The 27,805-nt window shown below is 52.5% G+C and overlaps 1 protein-coding gene and 1 long non-coding RNA gene across 3 annotated transcripts; one reads left to right on the top strand and one right to left on the bottom strand.

The window, feature by feature from the left end:
• Nucleotides 1-562: 562 nt before the first annotated feature.
• Nucleotides 563-3,467, bottom strand: LOC136301542 (uncharacterized). The gene is made up of 3 exons (XR_010723894.1): nt 3,396-3,467; nt 1,244-1,958; nt 563-1,142 (listed from the first exon to the last, which is right to left on the bottom strand). It is a non-coding gene; the product is annotated as an uncharacterized lncRNA (long non-coding RNA).
• Nucleotides 2,677-27,339, top strand: WDTC1 (WD and tetratricopeptide repeats 1). 2 transcript variants are annotated; one of them, XM_066204637.1, is made up of 16 exons: nt 2,677-2,839; nt 8,350-8,496; nt 10,820-10,903; nt 11,931-11,977; nt 13,093-13,204; nt 13,608-13,795; nt 14,452-14,634; nt 14,926-15,020; nt 16,122-16,237; nt 17,303-17,378; nt 17,988-18,084; nt 19,385-19,558; nt 22,902-23,137; nt 23,514-23,682; nt 24,088-24,280; nt 24,406-27,339. In XM_066204637.1, the coding sequence occupies exons 2-16, from the start codon at nt 8,389-8,391 to the stop codon at nt 24,601-24,603; spliced, it is 2,076 nt and encodes a 691-aa protein (XP_066060734.1). In that variant the 5' UTR covers nt 2,677-2,839; nt 8,350-8,388; the 3' UTR covers nt 24,604-27,339. The 2 variants fall into 2 exon arrangements, with proteins under 2 accessions (XP_066060734.1, XP_066060733.1); XM_066204636.1 differs by lacking the exon at nt 2,677-2,839 and having other exon boundaries at nt 7,303-8,496.
• The last annotated feature ends 466 nt before the right edge of the window (nt 27,340-27,805 follow it).

Genomic DNA, 27,805 nt, shown 5'->3' with positions numbered 1-27,805 from the left:
CTATGTGCTGGGTAGTCAAATTAATCTGTTTTAGCAATTAAGCAAGAAATCCTGAGCGTTTCTCGTTCTGAAAGGGCTTAGTCATATCTGGGTGAGAAGCCTGAGCTGGTGCGATGCAGTTGGTGATGTTTGGGTTGAGGCAGGACTGTGTTCTGACAGCGGGAGACTCCTTGAGGCAAAACCACGGGGGCTGCTTTGCTTTCAGAAGCAGTTCCTAGAAGCTAACACAGGTACAATGTTCCTGTGAAGTCACTGGGTCGGGTTTTTCTCCCTCCTGGTGTCTGGGTCAGCCGGAGCTATGGTGGGGAAGGGCTGGGGGGTGTTTGTGGGGGGGACGCAGCACCCAGGGAAGGCCTCGTGGCTTTGGCAGCAGGTTCCTGCTTGTCTTGGTTGGACAAGGGCCTGTCAGCCTGTTGAACTCTGCCAAGGATTTTGGTTGGTGCGGATTCTTGGCCAAGAGGAAATTTCCTTGCTCTGGCCTGACGTTTTAACCTGCAAACAAATCCTAGTCCAGCCCCAGGTGTCTGCAGGACAAACCATTTACAGAGTAAGATCTGTATCTGTGAAGCTGCATTTGCACCCTGGGACACCCTAACTTTGGCACAGAGGGTAAAATTGAACTTTTTGTGCGTGTTGTGGGGTTTTTACACTGAGTTTTCTTTTTTTTTTTTCTTTGTAGCACAGGTTGATGATAGAAAAGGAGACAGGTATTTATTGAAAGTGATAAAAATGCCTTTTGTATGACTAAAATTGTTTTCCCTTCAACACTGCAAAGAGGGCAAGCTCTCGGGCAGATTTATTCCTTGCTCCCTGCACCACTCCTTGAACTGAAACACCGCAGCCCTGATCCACGAGGATACTCTGCAAGGTGTGGTTATCCTGTAGGAGCTGTGCTGCCGGGAGAACACCTTGTTTGCGTTCCCCAACTTTGAGACTGCATTAGGAAACTCCAGGTCTGACAGTCAGAACCAGCAACTCTTCCTTGGCTCTGGCCCTGTTATTCCTGTCACTAGCTTGAGAAAAAAAGTCAAGCTCCTGTGCCCCCATTTTCTCTCCATCAGCGAGAAAAACTTCCATGTCAAGGGCATCTGAAGCCTGCCTGATTTTCTGTGTGGAGCTTTGGATCCCCATGGAGATGGCATCTGAGAAAAGAAGATAAAACCCTTTTGTGAGGATGGATCCCGATTATTGTTTGTTTAATTAAAGAGTCTGGGCTGATGCAGAGGCAACAATTGACAATTACCTTCTGTAAAGAACTTTGACAACAGCTGAATAGGTTAATGACTTGCACGATGGAGACAAGTCATTGCAGCTGTCATTTATGATGCTGGAGGTGCAAGGAAGAGTCCTCAGACTTTCACCTGATGTCTCAGATTTAAGGGGCTTTTCCTCCTTCTTTTGGAATAATCAAGTAGCAATTTTCTTCTGCCGTGCAGCTGGGATTATCTGCGAGCCAGGGAATTAAGTTCCAAATGAAAATTTAAACTATTCATTACACTTTATGAACAGACTTCGGGAACGTTTAATTGTGGAAATAAATTATAGGGAGGCGAATTGGTAAGTTTTGATTCCTTTTACACACATCCCCCCTTTGAGAGGGTTCATTAAGTTAATTGGGACTGGAGGGGACGCCAGCCGTGCTTGTCCTCAGTGTCCCCAGGGCCAGTGGCCGCGGGGAGGACAGGACAAGGGAAGGGTTTTGCAAACACCGCCACCCCCTGGCTCTTCCTGCGAGTTTTAATTCCCAGGCAAAGCCGGGCTCGGTGCTGCTCCCACACTTGGCTTCTGGATGAGTTTTCCTGCGGGGGCTGGGGCACAGCCCGGCCGTGCAGAGGTCGGAGCGTCACCGAGGGTCCCGAGGAGACCACCAGGGGTGAGGGGTCAGCGCCTCTCCCGTCAGGAACGGCTGGTTTGGAAGAGAGAAGCTTCGGGGTGACCTAATTGCAGCTTTCCAGTGCCTGAAGGAGCCAACAAGAAAGAGGGAAAGGGATTATTTAAAAGGGTCTGGAGTGACGGGACAAGGAGGAATAGCCTTAAGTTGGCGGAGTGTAAGCTTAGATTAGATTTAGGGAAGAAATTGTTCCGTGTGAGGCCCTGGCACAGGGTGCCCAGAGAAGCTGCGGCTGCCCCTGGCAGTGTCCCAGGCCGGGCTGGAGGGGCTGCGAGCTGCCTGCGACAGTGGGAGGTGTCCCTGCCATGGCAGGGGTGGGACGGGACCCTTCCAGGGACACGGGCGCTCCAGACCCTGACACGCTCTGCCCTCAGCCCCCTCTCGTCCAGGCTGGACAGACTGAGTGACCGCAGCCTGGGCCTTCCTGGCTTCCCCTCCAGACCCTCCGCCATCCTCGCCGCCGTGGAGCGCTCCGAGCTCAGGGGGCTTTAACCCCCCGGTTTGGGGCGGGGGAGCCGCCGGCCATCGCTGCCGCCTCCGTGACTACGTCTCCCAGCAGCCCCTTGGCGCCGCCGCGCTCCCGCCCCCCTCGCGCCGATTGGCGGCTCGCCCGCGGCCAGTGTCCTCCCCCGCCATTGGCCCCGCGGGCTGTCGGCTCGGGGCAGGAAGGGGCGGCATTCACCAACGGGATTTACGCCGTTTGCGCGGGGCGGGGCGCGGCGGCGGGCGGGGGGGGGCGGTTGCGCAGTTGGCGTGGCGCATGCGCAGCGCGCGGCGGCGGGGGGCGCAGCGCAGCCCCGGACAGCTGGCGGGGGTAAACAGGCCCGGGGGCGGGGGGCACGGCCGGGGCCCCGCCGCGGCCCCTGCGCTGCGTCCCGCTCTGCCCCGCATGGACGGAGCCTCGCCGCCGCCCGTGCCCGCTGCGCTCGCGCCCGGCAGGCCTGACAGGTAACGGGCCCCCGCGGGCCGGACGGGCCCCGCCGCCCTGACAGACGCCGTCCCCCCGATCCCTCCCCCGCCCGCCGCCCCTCGGTGCCCCCTTCCCTGCCGGCTACACCCTGCGCCCGCCTCCCTCGCGGCTGCATCTGCCGGGCCCCTTCTCCGCCAGCCGGCTCCCGGCTCCCCGTTCCCCGGCAGCTCTGCCCCCTGTGCCCCCTTCCCTCCCAGCTCCATCCCCCGTTCCCTCCCCGGTCGGGCACACCTCGTGCCCTTTCCCTGCCAGCCGTAGTCCCTTTCCTGTCAGCCGTGCCCCTGTGCCCTGTTCGCTGTCGGCTGCCTGCCCTGTGTGCCCCCAACCCCTTCCCTGACAGCTGCATCCCCATGGACCCCCTTCCCTCTCAGCCGTCCCCCCTCGCCTCCCTTTCCTGACATTTCCCCCGCCCCAGCCTCTGTCCGGTGTCCCCTTGTTCCCCCGAGCTGTCACCCCCTCCTCTGTACCAGGAGTCTGACTGCTTTTAAAGATCTCTCCTTTATCCAGGCCCTCACCCCCATTTTCCCCTCTCACCCGCAGCCCTGCATCATCTGCCGGTACCGTCCCCTGCCAGGTGCAGCTCCTGCTTTTTGGCTTCCCTTTCCCCTCCCGCTCCTGGCACTGCCCTGTCCTCACATTCCTTTCCCCTTTCCTGGGTGTGACCCTGCCCTGCTGGCTGTCCCCTTGCTGAAGCCTCCATAGAAACTTTCCTGCCCTGGTGGGTGTCCAGCAGCCCCTTTCCTTGGAGAGGGGACCAGCCTCTCCTCCTCTGCCAGTTAAACTCCTTCCTGGAGCTCCTGGGCCGCGGCACTGGGATGTTGCTTGGGCTGGGCCGGGGTTAGCCTGGCATCTTCCCTTTTCCCCGTGGATCTGTCAGTGGGGATGAAGGGAGAGGCCGGGCTGCATTGGAGGGCTGAGCTGGAGGCACGTGTGGCCTGAGTGTGTCAGAGTTCCCCTGACAGCCCCCTCGTGCAGGGCTCAGGTCTCACCTCTGCTCCCTGCTCCAGCCATCTGGGGAGCCACTGCTGCTCCTGACAGCTCCTTCAGCTCGAGCAAGACCTTCTTTTAACAAGGTGTTTGCCGCTAACCAGGTCATTCCCTCGTGGTTTTTCAGGTTTCCTTAAAAAAAAAAAAAGTATATATCCCTATGTACACTTCTATATTTTAATTTGATGTGTGACCTCTTGGAAAGTCAAGGTAAAGAGGGAATGAGTTGTGAGGATGAAGAAGCCTCTCAGGGCAGGTTCTGGGTGGTGTTTGGATGGGTGAAATAATTTATGGATGCTGAAGGGAAGGGTCTGAGGGATCTTCCCTTGGGATGAGCCGTGTATCCAGGGGCTCGCGGTGTGCACAGTCCTGCTTTTTCCCAATGACCTTGAGTTTGGAGCCTGAGGAACTTGGGCACATCCAAGCAGTTAGGAATGGGATTGCTTGTTTAAAAGTGCTGATTCCAGGAGTCCTGCTGCTTTGTGGAGCTCCTTGGGGCGGATGGAGCTTTTCCAAAGGGTGCTGGTGCCAGGGCTGGGGCTCTGACCCCCCTGTGCAGCCCGTCACTCTCATGGTGTTGCTGTGGGTGCGAGGTGCTCAGGTGGCCCCATGAGGGGGAAATGCAATCCCCCAAATCCCAGCTGTGCTGGGAGCGTTCGATGTTAAATTGGTGGAATTATTTGTGTTATCAGCGTCCAGGTTTTGTTTCCAGACTGGGAGGGAGTGTTGCTCTCCATGCCCTGGAGTACCCTTTGGAAGTGTACTTTCCCAGGAGCTTAAGGGGCTTTTAAATGACTGTCAGTGTAAACAGAGCCTGCCAGATTTGGAGCCCACGGAAATGCGTGCCTTGTTAATTTTTGACTGTGGATTTAAGGGCCAGGCCTTGCGAAAGTTCTGTTTGTGCCCCTGGAGTTGTGCGTGGCAGAGTCCAGGAGGAGAGTGCAGGGAGCTGCCGGTGGGCTGACCCTTGGGGAGAGGTTGTCACTGGAGGAGGTGACAGCAGTTACTGGATCCCGGGTTTTTAGTCCTGGTCTGGGGTGTTCCAGGCGGGTTTGGAGCAGTGAGGGGTGAGGGAAAGTTGTCCTTGACAGAGAAATGTGCCCTGGTGCCATCCAAGAAATGACCCCAAAGAGGTCAGGGAATCATGGAATGGTTTGGTTGGAAGGAACTTCGAAGATCATTTTGTTGCAGTGGCAGGAACACCTTCCACAGCCCAGGCTCTTCCAGGCCCTGTGCTGGAACACCTGCAGGGAGGGAGGGATGGAGGGGTCTCCTGTGTGCAGCCAGAGTGAAGTTGCCCTGGTAGCAGCAGTGCAGATTTATCCTAAATTGTCCCTTGCCCTGGGGCCTCATTCCACCAGGAGTTGGTTGTGCTGGGTTAGTTGAAAGCCACAAGCTGCAAGAATGGGTTAGAGCAGAACTTGCACGGTGGTTTTGCCTAAAGAGGAACATCCTTTACCAATTTCCATGATGGAAATTTCCAAGGAATTTCCAATTCCTTTGGTGGTGACAAAGGCAGACTCTTTGGAGGGACTTCATGTTTAAGTGTCTAAGAAATTGGGAGGCACGGGGTTTTTTGTCTTGTTTTTTATTATATATATTTTGTAGGAGATCTACAAATCTTGGGAGATTTTGTTTTATTCCAGGGTCAGTTTGAAACTGGAGGCTGGATCTACCTGTACAGTGCTGAGGTCAATAGTCTTTAGTGTTAAGAACACTTAATATTTATTTTATTCATTTATTTTTTTATTTCTTTAATATTTGAATGAGGTAACTGTCATATCCATGGGGACTGGGGGTCTGTGATTGCGATCAGTTCTGGCTAATGCTCAAAATGTGATTTCGAATGAGAATTTGGGCTTCTTAATCCTTTGTCTGTGGTTCCATGATAACTGAAGGGTTGCCAGGGCCTTTGTAGCTGTGGAATACCTGCTGAGCAACAAAAAACAGCAAAGGGGAGGGAGGAAAGGCTCTTGGAGCCTTCTTGGCCGAGCAAAGGCACAAGATCTGGGAGACCTTTGGGCATTTTGCAGCATCCAGCTGCCAAACCAGCACTTTCCTGGAAGGAGAGACACCTTAGGCTCCTGCATTCCTGTTTGACTGGGTTTTATCCAGGCCTGTTACCCAAGGTCTGATTTCATGGGTGATTTTCCTCGCCTGTATCGTTTAAGAAGTAAAGTTGTGTTGATCTCCTGAGGCCTGCACTCCAGTGTTCTCTTGGGGCCACCTGTGAGTTGCTACGGCTGGCAGTGACTTGTGCAGAGTTGGGAAGTTGCACAACACATCGGTAATCCCAAAACCACTCCCAGGAATAGCCAGATCCTGTGTGTTGCTGCTCTCACCCGGCCAGGGTGGGTGTCAGAGTTCCACAAGGCAGAAGATGCTGGCACAGAGGAGTCCTTGTGGAAAAACCAGGGTATTTGGGTCTGTTAAGGAGTGGTGGTTTTGGGGCGTTTGGATATTCCTTCCCTCTGGGCATCCTGTTTATGCAGAGGGGTTTTAGGGTATTAATGGTTTTGCAGTGCCTTATTTAGCTCCGAATTGGCCTCTTGCTGTGGGTTATTTATGGCTGTGTATGGGAGATCTGGATCTTTCCATGCACAAGCATTTTCCACGTGTGCCCTTGAGGTTGTTGGGTGCTGTTGGAAGAGAAAGCAGCTGATCAGAAATTATCCATAACTAGAGGTAGGAAATGTGACAAAAAGACTCCTAAAAGAGCACTGGGGTTTTTGTCAGCTGGGAGGGGACAGCCTGCCTGGCACTGGCATGGAGGGGTCCTAAGAGGCAAATTCAGTTCACCCAAAGAGGAAGACAAGAAATCTACCTGGCAGGGAGGAGGAGGAGGAAGCTGGATGTTGCTTGGAGAGGGGAGACTGTGGAAGGAGCCCGGGAATGTTGTAGGGAAGCACAAAGAGGGGTGGAAGGCTGCAGACAAGACTGGGGCACTGAGATATGCTGGGATACTGTCCCTGTGTCTTTGAGGATGGACTTGGGAAGAGCCTGAGGCCGTCCCCTCCTGTCCCTGTTCCCTGGGAGCAGAGCTCGACCCCACAGCTGCCCTCTCCTGTCAGGGACTTGTACAGAGCCACAAGGTTCCCCCTGAGCCTCCTTTTCTCCAGGCTGAGCCCCTTTCCCAGCTCCCTCAGCCTCTCCTGGGGCTCCAGCCCCTTCCCAGCTCCATTCCCTGCCCTGGACACGCTCCTGTCTCTCTCCTCAGGTTTGGGGAAGCAGCTCAGAAACTGCTCAGGAGCTGCAGAGTCAGCAGATCCACCTGCCCTTGTGCCCAGATGCTGCTGCTTCCTCCCCTGCCTGTCCCGGGGGCCATTCCTGAGGGAAGCTGTGGCCGCCCCGTCCCTGGCAGTGTCCAGGGCCAGGCTGGACAGGGCTTGGAGCACCCTGGGAGAGTGGAAGGTGTCCGTGCCCGTGGCAGGGTGGGACAGCAGGGCCAGTGGAAGGAAGCCCTCCCGTGGCAGCAGAGAATCAGATGAGGTTTGCCAGGACTCCTGTTTGTTGCAGTGTTTCTGTGAAATGCTCTTGTTTCAGTGAATCAGCATTTCCTCATTTGGAAGAGGAAAATTTTGGCTTGTTCTGCCTGGAAATGTTTTTAAAGAGGATTTTGAACTAGAGGGTTACATAGGACAAAACGGGTCTTTGAAATTTAGTTTTTATTTCCTTTGTTATTTTAAAGGGAACTGTAGAAATGTCTGAATGAGCCTGGCTGTGGGATGGAAATTGGGGGAACTGCAGCATTTCTCAGGGACTGACTGATCCTTAGCTAACCATGTCCAGCTCAGGGTTGTGACCATCGCTCTGCAGTTTGAATGTTTTTTAGCAGGAGTAGCCAATTCCATGGGGTTTCCATTATTTAGGTTAGTACATTAAACTCTGTTAAGAGTGTGCAAAACTCTTAATTTCTCCTGGAAATTCAATTTTAACTGGTCACCCCTTTTCTCTTGCTGAGGTAATTAGGTGTTCGGTTGTCACCTCGTGGTTGGCTGTTGTGATTCCCAAGGAATGTTTATGCCCGTCTGGATATTTTAGGGGTGTCTTGCTGATAGTCCGATGCAGCAGAGGAGAGAGAAGAGGTGGCCAGAAGCATCAATGCTGTGTTTATTCACGGTATAGCCTTTGCTGATTGTAGAGTTTGGGACACATGACACTGGCCATGAGTTGTCACGGAATGATGGGAGGGAAGCCTGGGACAGGACACGGCACCAGACTCACAGGGTCTTTGCTGGGATAGAAACATGGATTTTCCAGGCTGATATAGCCTTGGAATTGTGCTCGTCATGGATTTCTCCACAAACTGGGAATGGCCTTGGGTCATTCATTCATTCTCCCATTGTTCCTTCCTTGAGTTTCTTCAGGAGCCTTTATTCCAAACTTGTCAGCTCTTAGCCACCACTGTCCCTGGGAAGCAGAGCTTGGCCCTGCCTGTGGGTGGCCTGGTGTGTGATGTCCCTGCCCGTGTCCCCTTGTCCCCTGCCGTGCTGTCCTGCAGGTAACCGAACCCCCTCGGTGCGGATCTGGCTCGGCTGGAATGCTTGGATGCACAGCAGCTCTTCCCACAGCTTCTCTCTGTCTGCCCCGCTGCAAGAAGATGGCAAAAGCCAACATCACCAGAGACATCATCCACAGGCAGATCAAGGTACGTGTGAGCCCCGTGTCCCCTGGTGTGGGGGAGAGAGGGGAGTCGGCGCTGGAGTGGGAAAAACTCCTGGTGCTGCCTTTCCTTGGGAACCAGCTCTGTTACTTACATATTGATAAGCCCTTTAAGGAGCTTAAGGGAACAAACACACAGGACCTGTCACTGTTTTTAATGGAGAGCTGGGATGAAGTCTGGCATGACAGGAGCACAGTTCCTCTCCCTGGGCTGGTTTGCCATCAGCAGCTCTGTTCCTTCTGAGTTGAAGAGAGAAATAGAGCTGCTTGTGTTTGGGCACCACAAAGGCCCTTAGCCAGCTTTCCTCTCTGCTTTCTGTGTTCTCCCCGTGTGATCTTGCCATCAGAGGTATTTCTGACTGTAGTAAAGCTAATGATCTCTGTCACAGCCTCTCTGTCTCCTTTTCTTTAGAGAGTGCTGTGTTGCTTCCTTTGTGTAGGGAAAAAAAACTTGTGCGGTGGTGGGATCAGTCATCTGATGGCTGCATTTGTGGAATATCAACGTGAAAGGACTGGCTGCAGCAGACACAATGGGCAATTATTGCTGGGACTCAGAGGCCTGAAATCATTTGCAGCTTTGCTGATAATCAGCATTCAGGAAAGGGATCTGTGAGTGGCCAGAATAAGGAACTGGGAGCTGGAGTGCTCACTTCGAAGTTTGGTACCAAACTCTGTTTTAAGCTTGTAATTTAATCCGTGTGCAAAGATTTGTTTTGCTGCCCTAACAAGGAAGGGCTGGTTCTGTGGTTTGAGCCTTAGCCTGGGTCTGTCTCAGCCTGTCTGGTCTGTCAGACTTTGATGTGTGACCTTGGGAAGATTGCTAAGTCAGGCAGTTCCTTGTAGGAAAAGCAACATCCTACCCCACGGCCCTCACAAAGCCACTGGGGCTGCAATAGCACAGAATTATACCTGCAGCACCTTGCATGGACCTTGCAGTGCTTTAGGAATGCTCTCCACAAAAATACATCAAGGGGTTTGAAATTTGTCATGGAAGCTCCTACAGAAAGCCTGGTTTGTTTTGCCTCCAATCCTTTCATGTCTGTCTCCATTTGTCTTCAAATAGCTTTTGGTGTGTGGAGTTCATTACTGAGCACTGGGCTGGGATGGGAATTCAGCATTTCTGTGTCTGCTCTGGGACTACTGATGTGCTCCACCACCAGGGTGAATTTTTGCCACCACCAGGGTGATTTTGACATTGGTGTTCCCGTCTCTAAATGCTGATGACAAAGAATTAAGCTGATGAGTGTGGCATGGAATGGGACCACAGCTGGGTCAAGTCCTAGGGAAGAATCTCCATGGACATTTAGATGTTCCATCCAAAATCTCACTTGCATTCTGTCTCCTTCGTTCCTGCCTCTGCAGTTGGCCTTCTTTCATCAGAGCCATCTGCTGATGCATCTGTGAGCCCTGTGAGATCACAGGGGAAACAACTGTCCTGCTTTCCTTCACCTTCATTTGTACTGACGCAGTTCTGTGGCAGCTGTTCCCATCCCTCTGGAACAGGCTGTGCCGTGGCACTGCAGCTCTGCTCCCAGCCTCAGGAGGAGCCCATCCCTGGAGGCAGCTGCCCAGTTTCACCCCATGGTGCTGCTGCCTGGGGACAGGCTCTGCAATGGCTCAGTTCTCCTGAGCAGCTCTGCTCCCGTACTGCTGTGCCCAGGATTGAGGTCCTGCTGAAGTCCTTGCCAAGGGATAATAACAGGCATGCCCTATCTCCTGTTTCAGGCCCAGAGTAGGGTCAGCTCACTCTGCCTCGTGGGCTTCTCAGAGCTGGTTTTGGCTCCCCAGCTGGAGCCTGGCACTGACTTACACAGCATTTTAAGTCAGTTCAGGGGCAAAGATTATGATCTGCTCACCTGGAGATGTTCAAAGGATGGGAAGGCTGGAGGGGGGCTTGGCACAAGGATGTGTAGTGGTGGGACAAGGGGGAATGGCCTTGAGCTGAAGGAGGATGGGTTAGATGGGATATTGGGAACAAAGTCTTTCCTGTGAGGGTGGGCAGGCCCTGGCACAGGGTGCCCAGAGCAGCTGTGGCTGCCCCTGGCAGTGCCCAGGGCCAGGCTGGATGGGGCTTGGAGCAGCCTGGGACAGTAGGAGGTGTCCCTGCCATGGCCAGGGTGGCACTGGATGGGATTTAAGGTCCCTTCCCCCCCAGACCATTCTGGGAATCTGTGACTCCCTGCTGCAGCACAGGACCTGTGGACACCCCAATAGCTGGTGTGATTTTTAGACTTCAGGAATCTTCTGTGAGAGGGCAGGAGGGGTGTTGTGCTTGCCGTGGTCAGTGTGGTGCTTTTGTGCTCCTGCAGGAGAGGGGAGCGCTGGGCTTCGAGCGCCACTACCACGTCACCGACCCCTTCATCCGCCGCCTGGGGCTGGAGGCTGAGCTGCAGGTGAGTGTCCAGGGAGCACACCAGCTCCTTGCTGTGCTCCTTCCTGCAGGAGTGTGGGAACCTCTCTGCTTTATGAGGTAAATGCTGATTTCTTGGTCCCCCAAACTGCATTAGAGGCAGGAGCGGCGCAGTGAGAGCTTGTGTGAGCTTTCTGCACTACCTGGTGCACCTCCTGGAGAACCTGTAACAGGGTGGGCACCACCTAATCTCAGCACTGATGCCTGCAGAAGGCAGTTGTCAGCTGTTCAACATACTCAGCTCTAATGGGATCCCTAAGGAACAGGTTGTAGTGCACTCTGACATACTGTAGAAAAGATTTTAAGATTATACAGAGTATTCTGAGTTGGAAGGGACCCACAGGAATCATTGAAGTCTGAAGTGAACAGCCCCATCTGGGGGTCAAACCCACAACCTTGGCATTATCAACACCCTGCTCTACCCAACTGAGCCAACCTCTAACACATCAATTATCTTGGTTTGGGGGAGAAAAGGATTCTTTTGTCCCCCTCTTCAGTCCCATCTCCCACATCCAGTGCTGCTCAACACTCCCCCACTTCCTGGTGCAGTTGTTGGTTAATGTGGATGAAGATGGATGATGTAGTCACCCAGCAGCAAGGTGCTTCTAACAGAGCTATCAAAAGTGCATTTTCCCTGTGTTCCCAGAGTGCCTGTACATGTAATTTGTCAGCCTAGCCAAGGGCTTTGGAAGCAAAGTCACCTTTCCGTGTGTACAGCAGGATTTCAGCTGTAGCCTCTGAGACTAAACTGCCATTTTATTCAACACTACCTTATTTTATTTGTTTCATTTTGCCTTTTCTACCCCAGCTGCTCTAGCATGTCTGTCTTTTCTGGAGGTGCTTATCTACCACGTGTGTGGAGTTCTTTGCAGGATTGGAATAAAAACCCCCTGCTTTTATTGGAAGAAGTTGTTGTTTGTGAGGAGCTCACTGTGTCCTTGTCTTAGGACAGCTCTGTCTGATACATCTGAAGTTTGAGTAATACCATCTTCCCTTGCCTCTTCCCTCAGGGTCACTCTGGGTGTGTCAACTGTCTGGAATGGAATGAAAAAGGAGAGTAAGTATGTGGCTTCATTTGGGGAATCAGCAAAGCCATAACCCCAGATTTTCCCAAGAGTAGGATGTAGGTCATGTTATCATAAGCAGCTGCTTCCCATTTCTAGTAAAGTGGAGCTCAAGCTCAATTTTTGAGCTGTAGTAGAGCTCACGCTTCTAAAGAAGCTTTATTTTGTTAAATATATCTGGATATTATTAGAAATGCCCCTTTAGTGAGTTCAGAAGGGAAATGGTCAAACTAAGAAGTGGAGATTGAAGGCTGCTTCTCTTTTCTTAAGTGGTATTATGGATTATAATGGATCTTTAGGATTTGCCCAGCTGGTGGTGACATTTCCCCACCCCCCTTCACCATGCTGTTAAAAGCTGCTGCTGGGGGACACATATCCAAGGGAAGGAGGTAGAGAATTCACCCCTCTGCAATTTTAGAGGGAAACTAAAGAGCTACTTCCAGTAACCAAGTGGAATGAGGAGTTTCTGTGTGAGAAATTAGTGGATTGGAGGAAGAGTGGGTATTTCTGCACATGCCTCCTACAACATCCAAAGTCTGCCCTCTGATGCTCTTCGGAATTATTTACCAGTGAAATCTTCATGTGCTTGAAAGAGAGTGGCTACAAGGAGATAGATGTTTAAGAGAGCTGAGGGTCACAGATGTCAGATTCGTTTGGTTCAGATGCAGGTGGATGGACAAGGCCAAGAGCACCTTGCAATGGTTTTTAAAGCAGTTTGTGGTTCACCCCATGAGGCCTGGGACTGCCTGGGCACATCTGGAGCCTGGGGATGAATGCCTTGGCTGGGCTTCAGAGGTGATGTGGAGCAGGTAACACAGCCAGGGTAATAAGGAAGGCAGAGACCCTGCATTTTGTTGTTTTTCCATCGCAGTCCGGGTGAGATGCTTCGGTCTGCTGTGTTTTCTGTGGAATTGCTATTTGCTTTAGCTCCTAGACCTGGCTGAAGGGATGGTGAGCAGCAAGAACAGAGAGCTGAGGGAAGAGAGGAAATGGGCTGGTTAGGGCTGAATTAACTTAATGGATGTCTGTGGTCAAACAGCTCCACAGACCCAGGCGCGGTGTGGAACAGAAGAATTCATGGTGCATATTTGCCTCCTGTTCCTTTTAGCTTGTTGGCCTCTGGCTCTGATGACCAGCATACCATTGTGTGGGATCCTCTCCACCACAAGAAACTCCTCTCTATGCACACGGGACACACTGCAAACATCTTTTCTGTCAAGGTATGTGCTTGGAAGGAATGAACAGCTAACAGAAACAGCAACCTGAGCAGTAAAAGGATAAATCCTTGCTGGGAAACATTTTCCCCCCCCAAAAAGTGTAATATTTCTAATTATGGGGAGGAGAATTAAATCTAATATAGCACTTAGTTTATGCAGATCCCAGGCTTATTCTCTCTGTGAATTGGAAGGAAATGGTTGTAGCAAATTGGGATGTTTGATGAAGACACTCTGGTGTGCCCTGCTGTAGCTGGTGACTCTTGAGTGTGCATACTCACCTGTGTAAAGGGAATAACATGGGATAGCGCACGGTCCTGAAGCAGAGCTCCTGCTCTGTGGCTGCCAGGGTGTCCATGTGAGCAGCCTCAGGGCTTCTCCAGGTGAGTGTCCAACCCCTGTCCCGCAGTTCCTGCCGCACTCGGGGGACCGGATCCTCATCACGGGAGCTGCGGATTCCAAGGTGCACGTGCACGACTTGACTGTCAAAGAGACTGTGCACATGTTTGGAGATCACACCAACAGAGTGAAGCGGATTGCCACGGCTCCCATGTGGCCAAACACCTTCTGGAGTGCAGCAGAAGATGGCTTAATCAGGTACAGAATTCCAGTTGGTTTGCTTTTGGGAGCCATCAGAATGTGTGCTGTGCACACACCTGAAGAGGGGCTGTCTCTGTACTAAACAGCTTAAGCTCATCTCTCTCTTTCCTAAAACTAGGAAGATTTATCTTATAGAGTCATAAATACCCTCCTCAGCTCCTCCATTTTCCTCTCTGCTGGAAAGGGAGGAAAGAAACAGGTCATGACTTGGGAGTTTAATTTGCAACTTGAATAAATCTGTGCACATTATAGATCTGCTTTTAATGATTATCCTGGTGCTGAGGCCTAGTGTGTGTTGAGCTGAGGTGCTTCCAGTACCTGTGGCACAAATGACTGTTGTCCATGTCCTTGGTGTCATCTCTCCTAGCTGTGTCAGGAGGGGTTTAGGTTGGATATCAGGAAAAGGTTCTTCCCCCAGAGGGTGGTGGGGCTGAACAGGCTCCCCAGGGGATGTCACAGCCCTGGGGCTGCCAGAGCTCCAAGAGCATGTGGACAGCACTCCCAGGGACAGGGTGGGATTGTTGGGGTGTCTGTGCAGGGCCAGGAGCTGGACTGGCTGACCCTTGTGCATCCCTCCCAGCTCAGGACATTGCATGAGTGTCTTCCTGCTGCCTCTGTTACCCCATGTGTGCCTCACTGCCATCCCTTCGCAGGCAGTACGACCTGCGGGAGAACAGCAAACGTTCCGAGGTCCTGATTGACCTGACTGAGTACTGTGGGCAGCTGGTGGAGGCCAAGTGCCTGACAGTGAACCCCCAGGACAACAATTACCTGGCCGTGGGGGCCAGCGGGCCCTTTGTGCGCCTCTACGACATCCGCATGATCCACAACCACAGGTAACAGCACCTGCCTGCTGGGGCAGGTTTCTGCTACAGGGATCTGGGCAGGGCTCTGCTGGGAAGGGGGATTTGCAGGGATCCAGCCTGTTTCTGGGAGGTTTTGCTCTGTTTTTTCTATCACCCAAAGTGTTTTTGATGGGTACATTGGAGTGGGGTGAGGCTGGTGGCCCCACGGCTGTGTGGGCAGCGGGCCTTGTCCTCGTGGGTGCACAAGAAAAGCCAGCGTAGGCGAGGCTTCCAGCAGCTGAATGCTGTGGTTATCATAAGGCTGTTCCTCTCTCTGGGTAGGAAAAGCATGAAGCAGAGTCCTTCAGCTGGAGTGCACACGTTCTGTGACCGGCAGAAGCCCCTCCCGGATGGGGCAGCTCAGTACTACGTGGCAGGTGAGGGCCCTGACTGGGGGGCACTGGGGGGCACTGGGGCACTTCACTGCCTGAAGAAACAGAGTTCTACCCACCACACACAACCCCCTGCTCAGAGAATCTCTGCCATGGGATGTTCCGTGGAACTGCAGGTTATTTCACTGGGGTGGTGAGCTAGCCTTGCTGCATTTTGTCCTCATAAATGTGTTTTGTCAGTCCTGCTGGAAAGTGAAGGATTGGATATAACCTGGGCTCTATAGGCTTTCCTGGAACTGGTCCCAGCAAAGCTGCTGTTCAAAATCTTTTTGGCACAGAAGTGACTTGTCCTCATCCAGCAGATGAAGAATCAGTGATGCAGTATCTGAGCAATCTAGATGACATTTTTCTCCAGTGCTCATTATTTACTATCTTTTACCCCAAAATGTTTGGGTTCTTTGTTTTTCTTAAATATCTCAGACCAGCATGTTCAGCAGACCAGTTCTGACAGTCCTGCTCCTGATGAGTCCCACTAGAGGATTCCTCAGGTCCCCTGAATTGGTCATGCAACACATCTGCTGTCTGAAGAACAGAACCTGTGTGTGAGCTGAATATTTAGGAGCTTTGGTTTCCTTGTGCTGAGGGCTTTATTAAGGAAACCTAATTAGGGGGTTGAGGATGGAGGTATTTGCAGATGGCTGCAAATCACAAAAGCCAAATCCTAGTGAATCCCTAAAACTGAGATTTGCTGGGTTCTGCAGGCTCATTGTTAACAAGGCAGTTACAATTCTTCTCTTCATGTGGAGGTGGCTGTGCAAAATTGGAATCGTGGAATCACAGAATGGTTTGGGTTGGAAGGGACCTTAAAACACACCTTGTTCCACCCCGTGCCACCTTCCACTAGACCAGGGTGCTTCAAGCCCCGTCCAGCCAGGCCTTGGATGCTTCCAGAGACGGGGCATCCATACCCAGAATCTGTGAAAAGGCACCTGTGCATGTTTTGGGTCCTCGTGGAAGGATCCAGTAAACAGTGGGAAATGGAAAACCCTGTAGGTGCTTGTGCTCTTGTAAAAGGGAGCAGCTGGGGTAGGACAAAGACAACAGTTAAGAGTTAAACCAGTAATTCTGGACTTGTCCTGTCCACAGGGCACCTCCCAGTGAAGCTTCCAGACTACAACAACAGGCTGAGGGTCCTGGTGGCCACCTACGTCACCTTCAGCCCTGATGGCACCGAGCTCTTGGTCAACATGGGAGGGGAGCAGGTAAGGAGGCAGGAAATCTTCACATTGGGTTGCTGGACATGGTTGTGTGCTGTTGAAAACAAGTACAGCAACTTCTCTGTGGCTAATGTGATTGATTTTAAACTGCCTTCTGATTAATTCAGACTAAATACTTGGGATTAGGGATATATTTGTTACGCTGTCGGTGATCAAAGTTAAACCACGTTCTGTTGTGGTTTTGCAGTTCACATTTCACTCTCCGGAAGAAGAGAAAGAAAATAAACAAAACCAGTTCTGGAACTGGCCTTTGTTGACCTAGAAAGGATTTCATAACTCATTCTTGAAACATCAAACTTCTTCTGTAATAGAATGTAGTGAATGAGGAACTTGGCGAAGCAGAGGCCTTCACCTGCAGTATTGATTGCTTTAATTTTAATCTCTAGGTGATACTCATGCATCTTTTGTAAAGCCCATCAATGGAATGAGAAAATCCTCCTGACAGCATTAATCAGCGTGGATTAAACAGGACCTTTGCTTGTGGGCAGGTTGCACTGTGCTTGTCCTCTACAGCTCTTTCTCACACTCACTCCCTTTGAGAGAAGGTGAAACATGAGTCTGGCCTGGGCTGTCCATTCCTGTCCCAGCACAGCTGTAAATTAGGATTTCACAGAGCTGCCCTGGGAGTTTCTTGGGAAATACTGGTTTCATCTTAGAGAGACTTTTCCTCAGTGTCCCACCTCTTTTCTATCAAATGGGTGTTTGGTTTCTTCATTATCATTGTGTTAACTGAAATATCTTAGTTGGTTAATTGAAATATGAAGCTTTCTGGGCTGGTGGGTCAGCGGTCAGGTCATCTTTAAGTTCTGCAGGTGTGGAGTAAGAGCAGGTTCCTGTTTCTCAGTGTTGTTCTCTCTGAACTGGGCTGGGGCACACCCCAATTACTGCTGCCTTCTCTTGTGTATCCATCTATAAAAAAGATTCCCAGTGAGAAAATTGGAAATGGCAAACACAAACATGGAACTGTGTACCTACAGAGCCGTCTTTTATTTCTGACTTGAGCATCTCTGTTTTGCAGACTTGTCTCATGCTCTTTTTTCCTTTCCTCAGGTCTATTTGTTTGATCTGACATACAAACAGCGACCATACACTTTTCTTCTCCCAAAGAAGTGCCACACTTCAGGGGGTAAGTGTGATGCTGTCACAAAGGGAGCGAACAGCAGAGTGGAGTTCTGTACTGCACAACTCATTTTCAGGGTGCAGGAGGAGAATGAAGGAGGGTGTGGGTGTTGCTGGGCTGTTTCTGCAGTGCAGTTCATGCCCTGAGTTCCAAATTCCTTCTGCAGTGGGACAAAACATGAGGGCAGAAGTGGCCTGTGGAGAGGGGGGTGTGTGAGTTGAGAGTGCCTAGAGTGTGCTCAGTGATTAAGCAGACTTCTCTGTGGTTGAGGTCCTGGTATCCTCCCAGACCATTCCAGGGCTAGACTCCAACTCTGGCCTGAAATCAGTCAAAGGTAATTCCCTTCAAGCTGCCCTCGCTGTGTGTGAGCACTCAGTTCTGCGTGTGTGTGGTTTTCTGATCTAGAATTGTATTGTAAAGGACACTGCAGAGGTTTGTAAGTATAAGAGGACAAACCAAATCCAGGTGGCTGGAGCAGGTGGAATCATGGAAGTTTTGTTTCTGCTCTGAATGGGACTGTCGTGGTGTCTTGGCCTTGCTGTAAAATAGACCCTGAGTTTGTATAATCTGCATTGACACTTAGCATGGTTGTGTGTATCTTTTTCTGACCTTCAGAAGTGCAGAATGGAAAAACCTCCACCAATGGAGTGTCCAATGGGATCCATCTCCACAGCAACGGCTTCCGCTTGGCCGAGGGAAGGGCACACGTGAGGTGAGGGCACAGCTGCCCCTCCAGGGGGGCTCTCTGCCTTTGTCCTTGTCCTTTGCAGCTCCGCAGGGTGAGGTGCCGCCAGAAGGGTGTGAAGTGCAAATCCCTTGCCCTGTTCCTGGATTTCCAAGTGGCCTCTGTCCTTGGGGCTGTGTTGGCCTCTGGTGCCTGGGCTGTGAACAGGCGTCAGACCAGGCAGGAGCATCCTGGAAGAAATTGTCTGTGGGGCTTAAGGTGGACAAAACTAAAACGTGATTTTTCAGGCCTGGAAGCAAAGTGTCCTGTGTGGTAGCTGCTTCCTGGCCTGCAGGAACTGTGTGTTGGTGGCAGAGGCTGGCAGGTGAAGGAGCTTTGCTTCCCTTTGCCATTTTTTGGGCACTTGCTGCTGCAGACTGAATTGAAGCAGCCAGAATTGTTCTGTGACAGCAGCACCGGAACACTACTGCCATTCCTAGCATGGGAGCTAGGACTGGAGGGAGCCTCTTGTATTGCTCCTGCTGATTTCTTTCTTTAAGGCCAAAACGCAGTCGGGGCGAAGGAGCAGCAGCACATCTTGGTGGCTGTTTTTCTTCCAGCTGATGCGGCTTGGTTCAAAGTCAAGGCAGTTATTTAATACCATATATGGGTAGTCTGGGTTCCTCCTAAGTCACTTTGTGGACTGTTTCAGCTCCTCTCCTCTAGATGGCCCCTCCACCGCGGCAGCAGGAATGGGGCTGGAATTTTGGGTTGCAGAGCATGGGCCTGGTGAGCTCAGATGCTTCTGCATGTGCATTGTTGTGCGTTGCTAAAAGAGGATTGGAAACGTTGTTTATGCAGTTGAAACAAAGACCTATTGGTGAAGTCTGATGCTTAAAATACCCACTGCTCAAATGGGAGTGTGTCTCTGTAGGTGAAGAAAAAATGGAAACAGTCAAAAGACGGTTAGACTGATGTAGTGAGACGGCCAGAGGGTGTTGAGGCCCTGGGACAGGTTGCCCAGAGAAGCTGTGACTGCCCTGGCAGTGTCCAAGGCCAGGCTGGACGGGGCTGGGAGCAACCTGGGATAGTGGAAGATGTCCCTGCCCATGGCAGGGGGTGGGATGAGATGTCTCTTCCAGGCCAGACTACTCTGGGGTTCTGTAGTCAAAACCTAACTTTCCTCTTAAACTCTGGTTCTTCAGGTCCAGAGTCCCTTCTGGCTTCTCCTGAATCTTTCATTAGGAAGTCTAGCAGGCATTAGCTAAGCTGGAACAGAACGCTGCAGACTCTGACCTGGAGTGAAGGACACACAACTGACCTGTGCTGCTCCCTTCTTCCCCTGCAGCCCCCAAGTGGAGTTGCCCCCGTACCTGGAGAGGATCAAGCAACAAGCCAACGAGGCCTTTGCCTGCCAGCTGTGGACCCAGGCCATCCAGCTGTACAGCAAAGCTGTGCAGAAGGCCCCCAACAATGCCATGCTCTATGGGAACAGAGCCGCTGCCTACATGAAGCGCAAGTGGTAAGGGGCAGTGTCACTGCTGGTGGCTCCCAAGGGCCACCCTGGGGCAGGGCCTGGTGTCCCTCTGTCAGGTGTGGTTGGGGTTATCAGATTGAAACGCAATTGGGCTCCTCTGGCACAAAGGGATGGAGCAGCAGTCTGTGCTGGACAAATTCTGGGGAGGCACAGCTGGTAGGCAGCCCACTGTTTCACCTGCTGATGTGCTGTGTGAAATCCTTATCCTTTCCTGTTTAAAAAGAAACCCAAAGTCCACATCTGATTCACAGCGTTCTGGGTGTCTCCAAGGGTGTCTGTGTTTATTTGGGTGGTTCTGATTTGCATTAAAGAAGGGCTCTCAAATCTGCTGTCAACACATGACGTAATGGTGACTGTGCTTTATAACATCTCATGGCAGAAGGTTGTTTTAGGGCTGCTGGGGTGGCTTTGGTTGCTGCTTTATTCAAGTACCTCACACTGCAGACACTCAGACCTGGTGGTTCCTGTGTTACCCCAGTTAACCCACACTCCTTTGACTGGGAAAAAACCTCTGGGAGGGATCTGGGGAGGTGGCAGATCCTTGCAGTCTGGAGGGGATTCTGCTCTGCTGGTTGCAAAACACCCTGTCGGCCTCTGCAGTAGGTAATGTCTGCTCTGACCAGTGGCCAGAGCTGCATCTGCAAGATACAGCTGAGTTATTTTAGTGCCTGTCCCCTTGAGCAGAGTAAGACTGAGTACCATGACTTGCCATTAACATATTTAAAATAGCTGTGGTCCTTCATCTCCATTTGCTTTGTGAGGATATCCTTCTCCTCTCCCTGCTGAAATCCCCACTATGAATTCTCCTCTCTTCTTGCCAAGATAAAGAGCAGCCAGCAGTTGTTGTGACTGTTGGTAACTGGCCTACTGGCTGTTTTGCAATAGCAGAGATTTGGGAGCTGCCTCAAAAAGACCTCAGTGTTCCAAAGGAGAAGAACAATAGGTTGGGATTAAGGGATGGAACACAGAAGCTGAGTGCTGATCTCATGCATGACATTTTTCTTATAGGAATCGTTTTTCCCGAAGGCTGTTGGCACATCTGAACCTTTCAGTGTGTCAGCTACTGCCTTGCCACAGTTTTGGGTAGCAGGAAGATGTGAAAAACATACACACAGCGTGTTTCTGTGGCATGCAGGGGGTAGGATTTAAATAGCACTGAGGTGATGCCTTCCAGGTGCAGAAAAGGGACACTTTTCTGCTCGGAACGGTTTGTGGAGTGCGGAGAAGGTGGCTGGGATGTCACTGAGCAGGGGGAGAGGCCGACAGTGACCCAGGCTGAACCACCACGTGTCTCTGAGATGTTCTTGATGTCTGGAGCAGGAACAGGTACAGGCCATCCTCAGAACCCTGCAGGTCCTGCTTTGGCCTCATTCTCTGAATAACAGAGAGAGCAAGAAAAAAGGAAGGTCTGTAATTTCCTAACCTCCCCTTGTTCATCTCCCTTAAGATGCTGCTCATATTTTCCAGCACTTCCAAGGCTGTCCTTTGAAATTTTGCTCCTAAAAGCCAATTGCATCCCCCTTTGGCTTGCTTTCAGCAGTTCATGTTGGCAGTACTGAGCTGATTTCTAGTTTGCACAAGCAGAGTCAATCCTGTAACAAAGGGAGAAGCCAGAGCCTGCTTCCCATCCCACCGTGTCCATTTCCACACCAGCCTCTTGGGCTGCCAACGCTGGTAGTTGAGCTTGAAGGATGTTTGAGAGTGGCAAAGCAGTTTAAAAGCCCAGTCAGGTGTGCCAATGTGAGACATCTGTCTGTCATCCTAACAGGTACCTTGCATTCCCTCTTTGCTCTGACTAAAAGTGGCCTGTTGCTGTGTGTCCTGAATTAACCCTGGCAGTGCTGCAGAGAGCCCTGGAGAGCCGTGTTCCTGCTGCAGATCTCATGGGCAGGGCTGTGCCACTCACTCATGGGGAGTGGCCAGTACCCACCTGGACAGGAGGGAGCTGCAGGGTGAATGGTGTGCAAAACATGCTCCTGCAAGGTTTGGAGCTCTCCTTAATGAGTCCAGGCAGAGAGACACCTCTTCCCTGTTCCACCTGCACATGAGGAGGAGCTTTACTGTGAGGGTGACAGAGCACTGGGACAGGCTGACCCCAGAGGGTGTGGAGTCTCCTTTACTGGAGATACTCAAAACTGTCCGGACATAATCCTGAGGAGCATGCTGTAGGGAGCCCTGTTTGTACAGGGAAGGTGTCCTGCACGACCTCCAGAGGTGCCTTCCAACCTGAGCCTTCCTGTGGTTCCCTGACAAAGGTTTCACGTGAGCTAAAATTGTTGCTCTGTGAATTCATCATCTCCTTGGGAGTGTTTTGGACTCTGGTAGGTGTGGTGCACAGAATCCTGGAATGGTTTGGCTTGCACGGGGCCTTAAAGCCCATCTCGTTCCATTCCCTGCCATGGGCAGGGACACCTTCCACTCTCCCAGGCTGCTCCAAGCCCTGTCCAGCCTGGGCCTGGACACTGCCAGGGATGGGGCAGTCACAGTGGGGAATATAGGTTACAGGCATGAAACATTATCATTATATTATTACTCCTATTAACCATCACATGGAGCCCTGGCGCTCTGTTCAGGCAGCTTGTGGTGTCTGAGCAGTTGAGGCTCAGTGCAGGTGCCCCAGGTGTGTCTGCCCTGCCAGCCCCAGCCGAGCACCACGCGAGGCTCAACGAGTCCCTGCTGCTTCCAGAGCACAGCCAGGGGCAGCCTCATCCCCACAGCCCCGAGCTCAGGGAAACCGGGCTGCAGACAGGACACGGACACCCAGGGCAGTCTGTCTGCTTGACGCTCACTTCTAAAACTCCAAGGTTTTTTCCTGTAAAGGTGAGAAGAGGCTCCTGCTTGAGACATTTGTCCCTTAGTGGTGGGAGGCCGAGCAGTGCTGTCCGGGGGCTCCGTGGGCCGGAGCTGTGCCGTGTGTCCACACAGGGGCACGATTGAGCTGTGACAGGGAGCCTGGCACGGGAGGGCTGTGCTGCCTGGCCAGAGGGCTGCTGCATCCTCCATCTTCAAAGGACTTCCCGAAATGTGCTGCAGCAGGGAGCTCTGCTCTCTTGGATTTAAAATGGCAGGTCAGGGCTGGCGGGGCAGCCTGGTGTGGTCACATCCCAGAGCTGCCTGTGGGCGTCTGCAGAGGCCTTGGGGAGGCTGGGCTGGGTCAGGTGGTGCCCCCGAGTCACAGCAAATGCTGTTAGTGAGCTCCTGGGGTGTGGGATTGTGTAGAGAGCTGGAAACAACAAGCTGTGGAGTGAAATGAGGGCTGGGAAACAGCAGTGGAAAATGTTTGCTGTTGCTGCTTGGGCTGGCTAATCCACTGCTCTGTTTTCCTCAGGGATGGGGACCATTACGATGCTCTGAGGGACTGCCTGAAGGCTATATCCCTAAATCCATGCCACCTGAAGGCCCATTTCCGCCTCGCCCGCTGCCTCTTTGAACTCAAGTACGTGGCAGAAGCACTGGAGTGTCTGGATGACTTTAAAGGGAAGTTTCCAGAACAAGCACACAGCAGTGCCTGCGATGCACTAGACAGGGACATCAATGCTGCCCTCTTCTCCAAGAGTGATAACGGTGAGTGCTGCTGCTCCTGGGCTTCTTCTCCAAGGTTACACTGAAATCTAATGAGCACACAAGGACTTTCCTCCTTAAACTGCCCCTCTAAAGTAAAGCTCCAACTTCTGAGAGAGATTGATTGTTGCTGTGCACAAAAACTGGCCTGAGCCTGTTCTTTCCTTGTGCCTGGTCCTGGTTTGCTCTTGAGTGAGAGTGTGATAAAAGGAGTCTGATGTAGCCAGGAGATAATCTGGAAGGAAGGAGGCTCGTGCTCTGAGCCCTGCGCCCTGCTGGAATCATTCTTAACTCTTCTCTAAGGCTGCTGGGGGCTCCTGGGGTGCGTTTTGCTCAGAACTCCCCCAGTGGTGCTGAGGGAAACGTGTTGTCCTTGCAGCTGAAGACAAGAAGGGGGGTGGCCCCATCCGGCTGCGGGCCACGGGCCGCAAGGACTCCATCTCTGAGGACGAGATGGTGCTGAGGGAGCGCAGCTACGACTACAAATTCCGGTACTGCGGCCACTGCAACACCACCACCGACATCAAAGAGGCCAATTTCTTTGGCAGGTATGCTGGCACGTGGTAGCGGAGTTGCAGGACAAGCGTGAGCAGCAGCAGGATGATCTGTTCTGTGGAAGCCTCACGTGTAGCTCCACATTGCTGTTCTTGAAACGACATGGACGCTGGTTTGGAGGGTCGGGACAAGCTGACAGGAACTGTCCTCCCATGTTGCTGCATGAGCAGCTGATAAGGAGCAGATCCACAGAGGACCTGCTTGGGCCAGCATTTTAGAAATCCATTTGGGATTGAAAACAGGGCTCCTGGGGGTGGCAGGGAACCAGCATGGGGAGCTTTATCTGGATGTGTAAGTGTGAGGAGTGTCAGCCTGCTGATGATAGAAGCCATGTGAAATTCTCAGCCTGCTGGAGCCTGGCTCTTGAGTGACCCCCAGGCTCTGCTCCTCTGCCCTAGCAATGCCCAGTACATCGTCAGCGGCTCGGACGACGGCTCCTTCTTCATCTGGGAGAAGGAAACCACCAACCTGGTGCGCGTGCTGCAGGGAGATGAGTCCATTGTGAACTGTCTCCAGCCTCACCCCAGCTACTGCTTCCTGGCCACCAGCGGCATCGACCCGGTCGTGCGACTCTGGAACCCCAGGCCGGAGGTAAGAGCTGCAGCCAAAGCCTCCCCCGGTGTCTTCCCTGCTGTCTCTCCCCTCTGGCGTCTCCCATTGCAGCAGCAGGAACAGCCCCTGCGTGGTCCTGAGGGCCGTCCCTTGGTGTCTTGCAGAGCGAGACCCTCAACGGGCGCGTGGTGGTGGACATGGAAGGTGCTTCCCAAGCCAACCAGCGGCGGATGAACGCGGACCCGCTGGAGGTGATGTTGCTCAACATGGGGTACCGGATCACAGGACTGACCAGCGGCGGGGCCGGAGGCTCAGATGATGAAGACAGCTCAGAGGGGCAAGTCCAGTGCCGGCCCAGCTAAAACAGAACTGCCTCTCCTTCCTCTAGATGTTTGGCTGAAAGGGAACCGAGTTTCCTTGGTCCTGAACTTTCTCTGGTGAATGACTGCACTGTTTCGCACTATGCACAGGGTAGGACAAGCTGGCAGGGGCAGGAGCGGCCGTCTCTAAACCATCACCTCCTCCTCCTCCTCCATGGCAGTGCAGTCCGGGGTTTGCCTTTAGTGGAATTTAGTCCCAACAGGGGTCTTTGAGTGTCTGTGAGCAGTGTAACTGGTGATTATTTTTCCAGAGCTGCTGTATGATCTGGTACAGGGGCTGTTGCCTGCATTGCAGGGGGGATGTTAAATTCCTGAATAAAATACAAACCTAGGGCAGGGGTTATGGAATGAATTTACTGCAGTGATTTTGAAAGCTTGACTGTGCTACCAGCCTGTCTAGAGGCCCCCGGTTTACGGTTGTTGGCCATGAAACACCTGTTTTGTCCCATAACATCTTTCTTCTGGCTTCCATCTCAGACACGTCAGCAGATGTAGCTGTGCTCCACTGAGGACTGGAGGTTGCCTGTCTTGTCCCCCTGTCCTAGCTGAGGGATCAGTGAAGGCACTGGGTGTGTGCAGCTCCGCGAGGCAGAACGAGCTTGCCCAGTTCTAATACTTCCTCCTGGGGTCCCTGAGCCCTTGGAGGGAGGTGACAGCGATGGGCACAGGTTGGATCAGAGGCCTAGGACTTGTGTAGCTAAAGCTGCTGAGGAAAGGGGCAGGTGACAGCCCCTCTCCATTGCCCAAGGTGTGTAGCTGTGTTCGCTTTCTCCTCTCCACGTCACCTGTGCAGGAGCTGAGGACGTTGTCACCGTGTGAATGGTACAGCTACAGTCTGGAGTTGTCAGAAGCACCATTTTTGTGCAGCCAGCTGCTCTGTCTTTGCCAAGGTGGGCCTTCCCTGCCTCTGTTGGTGTAACATCAGATGGATTCGTGGTCCTCTCAGGAACCCTCCTTCCTCTTCCCACTCCCCATGCCCTGACTGGCTGCAAAGCCAGGAGCACACCTGGAAACAGCACTGTACTTCCATTCCTTCCCCCTCCTGTAACGCAGCCCTGTTTTTCCCTCTTGCAGTTGCCAAACACTAAATACCCCACAGATCTTACACAGCTGTGCTACAACCACCTCTGGAGGTTGTTTTTTCTAGGACTATCAGCTAAGACCAAAGAGCCCCTGGAGATCTGAACCGCTCTGCGCTGTCTCGTGTCTCTTCCTGCCGAAGGTCTGAACATGTTAGCCTTGGTCCCAGGGGTGTGAGGTGTGTGTCTGAGAGTGTGTGCGCATGTGTGTGTGCTGTTCTTCCATGTGGTGCAATCCCTGGTCTTCCTGTTGCTGCCGTGGAAAGATGAGAGGCCTCCCTTTCCTCCCCTGGCTGCCTGTGGCCGCCTCTGGCTGCCAGGCACTGCTGAGCGCAGCTGCACGGCGCTGCCTGAGCCAGGGCTGCCTCTGCCTTCCAGAACAGTCCTGCAGATGAGGAGGGAGAGAGGTCAGCTGGCAGCATCTCTCCAAGGACACTGTTCCCTGCAGAGAGAGAGGCCTGGGGGCCGAGGGTGCCCCTCAGACAGACTCTGCTCTGTCCCAGGGTGAAGCCCGAGCTGGCCCCGGGGCTGCGGGAGCCCCTCAAAGGGACCGGCTCCCCGTGTGCTCTGCCCAGCTGTGGTGGCAGGATCAGCCTCCCCTCTCCTGCTGAGGCACAGCTCACCTGGGCCAGGTGTCCCTCAGCTCCTGGGGCAGGTTGGTTTGTTTCCACGCAGTACCTGTGACTGTTGAGCTCACCTGGCTGGGGGCGTAGCCAGGTGCACCCCCGGCGTTTGCTGCTCTTCCAAACCCAGAGGCAGCAGAAAATTCTCCTCACTTGGGTGGCTTTCTGACATGATCTGCCCTTTTCTTTTTTTGCTTAAGGCTTCCTACTAGACGCATCCTCTTTTTTTTTTCCCCTCCTCCCACTCAAACTTTTTTTCAGCTTTCAGTAGACAACGTCTGCAGACTTTGATTTTTAAACTGAGAGACTGAGATGGAAAGCTCTGAAGAGAACAGACCTCTCCCTCCCCATTCACCTTTTGCTGTGGCAGCTATTTTTTGGGTTTTTTTACCTTTGTGAGACAGTGCAGCTCTTTTACCTGCCAGTTGCAGTGTGAAAGCAACCAGATTCCCTGCCTCTGCAGCGGGTTGCTGTTTTTAATGGCTGCTTTGGTTAAAAAAAACGAAGATTAATAATAATAATAATAGGAGAGAAGGGGAGAGAAAAATCTTTCTGCCTCTAGCCCCTTTTCCCCTTGCTGTGGGCAGATTACCTGCTTGTCGCTTGTTAACAAGGAATTTGTATTTATTGGTGAAGGAAAAAAAACATGCTGGGGAAGTCAGGAGAAGATGTTGCTTTATTGACCTCTGCTGTTTACTTCAACCCCCTCTTTGGGAAAGCTTCTTCCTGCTCTTTCTGGTTAACTCTTTCTAGCCTGGGATATGCAGGGATGCCTCCTTTATTTTTGTATTCTAGCAATGGGCTCTCCGTTAGGAGACTCTAGGATTCTCTTAGTGTTGCAGTGACCATTGCTTCTCGCTTTTTTGAGTACTAAAGACGATCATCTCGTAAACTTTGCCCCTGCAGTTGTAGAGGTAACACACGAGCCTTACTGCCCTCGTTAGAAGGGGCAGAAAACTTGTTTCTCTGGTCCCTGGAAGAGAAAGGGTTAAGCGATTAAACAATTCTTTGTTCTAGTTCTTTCCTGGTGTCGTTTTGTTTGGGGGATCCTTGTGGCTTTGTTCTACCTTTCTCCTCTGTGAGGGTGGGTGGAGGTTGGGCCAGGTGCCGTCTGTCCTTCAGAGACTCCAGAAACTTGTGTGGGAAGTGGGGAGCCCAGGATGTGGCCCATAAGCTGCGGTGGCCACGGAGTCAGTGCTGAGTTAATCTGTCCAGGTTTGGGAGCTCGGAGCTGTCGGTGGAGCAGGGGTTTGGAGCTGCCAGCGTTGGGAGCAGCTGCCGGGGAGGAGGGGAGGGAAGCAGAGCTGCTGCAGCGCTCCCTGTGTCCGAGGGGCTTCCTCCGACACAGCAAAACGGTAAAATCCTGCTGAGGGGCAGGAGGAGGCACAGAGCTGCAGGAGTCCCTTGGCCTGAGCTGCAGAGCCCTGGGGCAGAGCCGGGGTCACCTGCCTGAGTCACCCCCCAGAGGCTCCTGTGCCAGCA

The sequence above is a fragment of the Chamaea fasciata genome, unplaced genomic scaffold, assembly GCF_029207755.1.
Source record: "Chamaea fasciata isolate MVZ Bird 193981 ecotype frontalis unplaced genomic scaffold, bChaFas1.0.hap1 SCAF_26, whole genome shotgun sequence".
Taxonomy (NCBI): Eukaryota; Metazoa; Chordata; class Aves; order Passeriformes; family Sylviidae; genus Chamaea; species Chamaea fasciata.
This window is presented reverse-complemented; position numbering and strand designations above follow the sequence as displayed.